We start from the raw sequence: 5,154 nt of genomic DNA on the forward strand, positions 1-5,154 counted from the left end.
AACAAGCCCCGGATAAAAGCTAATCAATAAAACTATTGAAACAACTCAACTGTTGGACTGAAACCCACTTAAAAACAGGAGGCCATGAGGGAGCAGCTTACAACCCCAATGCTTACCTTGAGGTCAATGCTATACAATAGGCCTAATTTTAGAGGTGTACCAGGGAATTTTAAAGCTTCTGTGAGATTTTTGAACTGCTTGAGCTGTGCAGAGCAACCACAAACAATGCAGCATATTTCAGCACCTTATTCCAAGATAAATCCTACCTTCCACCATAGTCTCTGTATGTGCAAGTCATTCCTGATTCACGACTCTCTCAAGTAGGCTCAACTACACTGCACGTCGCAAGTGCTGCCATTTAACTGATTAGACATTACTTCTGAAACATGTGATACAATATTGCCTAGAGGGGATGGGCTCTTTGGCAGTTTCCTACCTGGGAAACTGCTGTAGCAACCTCAACGCTGCTTCATTCTTGACTGAGGCCCTAAGAGACAGACATTCTGATAGCAGATCTTCAAACACCACACCTGGTCACTTCCTGCACTTCCTTTTTGTGGTGTTCTCTCCAACTTGTCAATGGCCATTTGCCAGATGGCTTCAAACTCCTCTCTGACATTTACGAGGCTGATCTGGAGGTATGTTTTGAAGGTAGAAGGGGACTGATGGTAAGAGGATCTACTTCCAGTGTGCTTGTTCCTACTTATCTGTCAGCAGCTACACTGAAACCTGAGGTTGCTACAGATCCTTCCTGCTCTGGGCTCACTTACAGCTTTGGCCTTGTGGGACAGATCTGATCTGTGAGTAGCCTCTGGGGTACAGATCTTCATGTTATAATCAAAAAGAGAGTTCTGCAGAAAAATTGAACTTACCTTATGTGGAGGCTCCTTGTGAAAATACGTAACTTCTCCTTTGTCTGTTCCCACCAAAGCCAGGAGATGTTGAATTTTTTTTCTATCCTGCAGTTCCCTGGAATCCAAAGAAAGCAGTCAGCACATTGCTATTTTAAACTACATCAAGACACTGGATTCTTCTAGTTTACCTGTTAACGCTTACAAGTTTTCCAAATTGTTGCAGTTCTTGAGAATACTGTTTTAAAAACAAACTCCCACAGACATCACTGATGTTGCCACCATAATAAAACCACCACCAATTCCACTGGCATCGGGGAGCATTCCTCTTTTCAAATGTGACAATACTCCATAGGCTGATAGAGCAATAGCACACGGTGGTAAAGAATTTGCATTCCAGAGTTATGAACTACCTAAAATCCTTTCAGTTACTTCATTCACCAGATTGTAAGTGTCCATTGTTTTAAAAGCAAACTACATTAGGGGCTGTATCACATTTGACATCACGCTCTCGAGAAGTACCGAAGCACATCAATGTGTTTTAACTTTGGTTCTTAAAACTTTAACAGAAAACTTGGTATTATCACCCACCAATGTTCTGAAGAAGGTTGGGAACATCTTTGCCACTGACAGCTAGTCTGGTACAACAGGTTACATTCCAGTTCACCAACTACATGACATGATAAAGGAGTGCCTGTCAACATGATCTCATAGAGTGAGAGGAAACTGTTTACTCTGGTCTGTATTTGCTATTTGAGCTTAAGCAGCTTTAGGGCTGAGAAGTTCACAGAGGATTGTCTCCTGTGGGAACAACCCCACGCTGGAGCAGGGGAGGAGCACAAGGAGGAAGAAGCAGCAGAGAATATGCAATGAACTGACTGCAACAGCCATTCCCCATCCCCCTGTGCTGCTGGGGAGGAGGTAGAGAAATCGGGAGTAAAGTTGAGCCTGGGAAGAAAGGAGGTGGGAGGAAGGTGTTTTAAGATTTGTTTTTATTTCTCATTATCCTACTCTGATCTGATTGGTAATAAATCAGTTTCCCTAAACTGAGTCTGTTTTGCCCATGATGGTAATTGGTCAGTTTCCCTAAACTGAGTCTGTTTTGCCCATGATGGTAATTGGTTAGCAATCTCTCCCTGTCCTTATCTCGACCCATGGGCCTTTTGTCATATTTTTTTTCTTCCCCTGTCCAGCGGAGAGGAGTGACAAAGCAGCTTGGTGGGCATCTGGCATCCAGACAGGGTCAACCCACTACAGCCTGCTTAAATCAGAACCTCCACATTCAAGCTAGCAACTCACAATTCAAATCTGAATTTATGTTCGACTTCTGCTCTTCCTTCTACTACCAGAATTGGAGGAATAATAAGTAGAAACATATTTAGCAGCCCAACAGATTGCATTCCACCTCCAAGACTGGTACGATTTCAGTGGAGGCCTCCTTGGGAAGCGTGGCACAACTGCTTCTCTCAGACTGCAGAGCTGGATGATGCAGTGCCAGTGACCCAGCCCACCATCTCGGGGAGCACACCTGATTTTCAGCCGGTCATTCTCTGAGCACAGACGAAGGACATGTTCCCTCTCCTGGAAGAGGTAGACCTGCATATCGCTCAAAGCCTTCTGCAGCTCCGCAATCTCCTCTTCTCGCTGACGTACTTCCCATTGCAGTTTGTGCTAGGGAGAGAGAACGAGGTGTTTGAAATGATACAGAGCACTGGGCAATGCTTCCAAAACTTCAAGCTGCTTGTGGCCTGAGCCTGTAACTGGTACAGAACTGCCCCTTTCAGTGAATTATTTTAGTCTCTTACAAAATTTGAGCAGATGAGGGTAGTATTGGAAAAATTATTAAAAAAATGATTCAACGGGGAGTGCAGAGCCCCAAGGATCATTGTCACTATTCAACAGTCAAATAAGGCCTGAGCTGGGGTCTCCAGTTTCTGCACTGGAGGGCAGAGTGGCACAGGTATGGGAAGTCTGATGTCAACAAAAACCTAGCAAAGCCTATGTAATCACACTTACTCTTAAAACAAACTACTGAAAAATAAGCATTAAAATATCCCTATGCTTTAGTAGTGAGAAATCTGGCTAGTTACTAAGTTTCATTAATTATTTTCTAGCTGGTATGGAAAATCAACAAACCTTTCAGAAAACCATTCCTGTAGGAGAGAATTATTATTATTATTATTATTTTGAAACCTGGCCCTTTTTTTCCCCATGTGTTGAATGAAAGTAACTTGTGTATCACACATTTCCTGAGGGTTTTCAGGCTGCTTCAAGCATGGCCAGTATCTGAGGAGACTCCTCAATCACCTCAGAAGTGACTGATCTGTTCACAAAGGGTCACTGGCAATGCTAGACAGATGTATGCTGGAAGGCATATCAGAGCACTGAATAACTTGCAGATATTCTGTAAGATTTCTTCCTCTAAAAAGGCAAAGACTTTTAGCTTTTGGAGTTTCTTTTAAATTTGTATGTACTTGCTGTGTATTATAATGCTTAATATCCTATGGCTAAGCTTATGAATTCCATTAAAGTAAATACAAATTATACCTGTATCTCAAAGCCCATTAAATTTGGACAAAAGAGCACTCATTCCTCCCTACAAGAAACAAGGGAAAAATTGAGCAACATGGAAACTGAACATCTAAACTCAAGCTTTCGTTTAAAAAAAAATAAAACAAAACCAGAAACAAGCCACTGTGAAGATATAACCAAACTATAATAACTGAAGAAGAGAAGAATATCCTACAGGCATGTTTCTGTTTGCTTTGACAGAGGACAGACAGCTAGAATTTATAATCAAACCCTGAAATGTACTTCTCAGCTCAGCTCTACCACATTACTGGTAAATCTTAAGACCATCTGTGCAGAGTTTTCAACTGAAGAAAAAGATGAAGTTTATGTAAGGGTACATAGTCCATCATCATTCAAAAACTCCTTTCCTAACCTGCTCATCATATGTTTCTTTGTATCTATCCAGCCTTTTCACCAAATCCTCGTGTTCCTCATCAAAGTCAGCAATCTTCTTGCGATAGTATTCCAGCAGCTCCCGGGAGGGACGGAGAAAGGCCAAGCGCTCACTGACTGAAGGGAGAGGAGTAAAGTCCTCCTGACTCGGAGACTGAGAACTCGCGTGTCTGGATGAGACATGGGGGGTTGCCAGCCTGGGGAGAAACAGTTTCTAATGACATGGAAGCTTCAGACAATAAAATAACTTTCTAAAATAGTTAAAAATGAATTTTTCAGTTTTAACACAGGTTCAATTTCAAACACGGATCAGCTTGTCTGTGCTCTAGGTACTAACAGGAGATCACGGCATTGAGGAGAACCAAAAGCTTTGATACAGAACAGCTTGCAGGTTTACTGCACTGTGGAGATGAGGAAAAAGAGAAAGAAAAATGTTATGGAAAGAAAGTCTCATAGGTTATTTGGGGAGGGTGAAAGAAAGAGGAGAAAAGAGAACAAAGGGGACAAAAAGTCCATTGTTGTGCAGTTAGAAGCAGCAGCCACTGTCAGATAAACAGGAAGACAATCTGTGACAGAATCACCATGTGATATTCAGAGAGAAAAAGACTTTCTAAAGACAGACTGGAGAATAAAGACAACAATTCATGTGGGCTGATGCACCAGCCATTATAAGTTAAGAGGTAGGTCTAGGAATCCACATGCTTTCCCTTCTGGTGTGCTTGCTGTTCTTATCCACATAGCTCATCCACCCTTGATAGTGAAATAGAAGCTTCCAAGTTTGTGAATCTTACCTTGAGGTGCTAGATGGAAAGCATGCCAATATCACATAAATCAAATCAGAACAGTTACGTGTAATTACACACCTGATTTTTCTTTTAAGCAATGTTTACTGCATTCATACATTTAACCTGCTCAAACAAGCACCACATTTGCAAATGGAGTTGCACACAGAGTTGAACATTCTGTTGGAAAGGGTTCTTTGTCACTCATGTTAATCTAACAAACACTTTTATTTTACATGATACCATGAGTAACAGAATTAAAGCCAAAAAGCCTCTTTACTAAAGATCTGCTTAACAAGAAAACACACTCCAGAATTTGATTCTGGAGCCAGTGCCAGAACTTTGATCATAAAGCGATCTGGCAGGTGACACTAAGGCACCAGTGACCTTTATGGACCAACTCAAAGCTGCTTAGATCAGAACCCAAGCGTCCTACAGCCGTGAAAATGTGACAAGGTCCTTAACTCCTGGCACTGTAGGAAAGTATTACATAGGCAATAATATGAGTATTTCATGTAGGAACTTCCACAGGATCCCAGACTGGTGGGGTTGGAAGG

The 5,154-nt window shown here is 41.9% G+C and overlaps 1 protein-coding gene across 1 annotated transcript in view; it reads right to left on the minus strand.

Moving 5' to 3' along the window:
- Positions 1–5,154, minus strand: part of CCDC77 (coiled-coil domain containing 77) — a 12,021-nt gene that overhangs the window by 6,362 nt on the left and 505 nt on the right. The window contains exons 2-4 of the mRNA XM_010177003.1: positions 3,796–4,012; positions 2,380–2,522; positions 873–969 (exon numbers count right to left, since the gene is read on the minus strand). Coding sequence (XP_010175305.1) covers positions 873–969; positions 2,380–2,522; positions 3,796–4,012 — 457 coding nt within the window. The remainder of the gene's footprint in view (positions 1–872; positions 970–2,379; positions 2,523–3,795; positions 4,013–5,154) is intronic.

This window comes from Antrostomus carolinensis, unplaced genomic scaffold, assembly GCF_000700745.2.
Source record: "Antrostomus carolinensis isolate BGI_N321 unplaced genomic scaffold, ASM70074v2 scaffold32191, whole genome shotgun sequence".
NCBI lineage: Eukaryota > Metazoa > Chordata > Aves > Caprimulgiformes > Caprimulgidae > Antrostomus > Antrostomus carolinensis.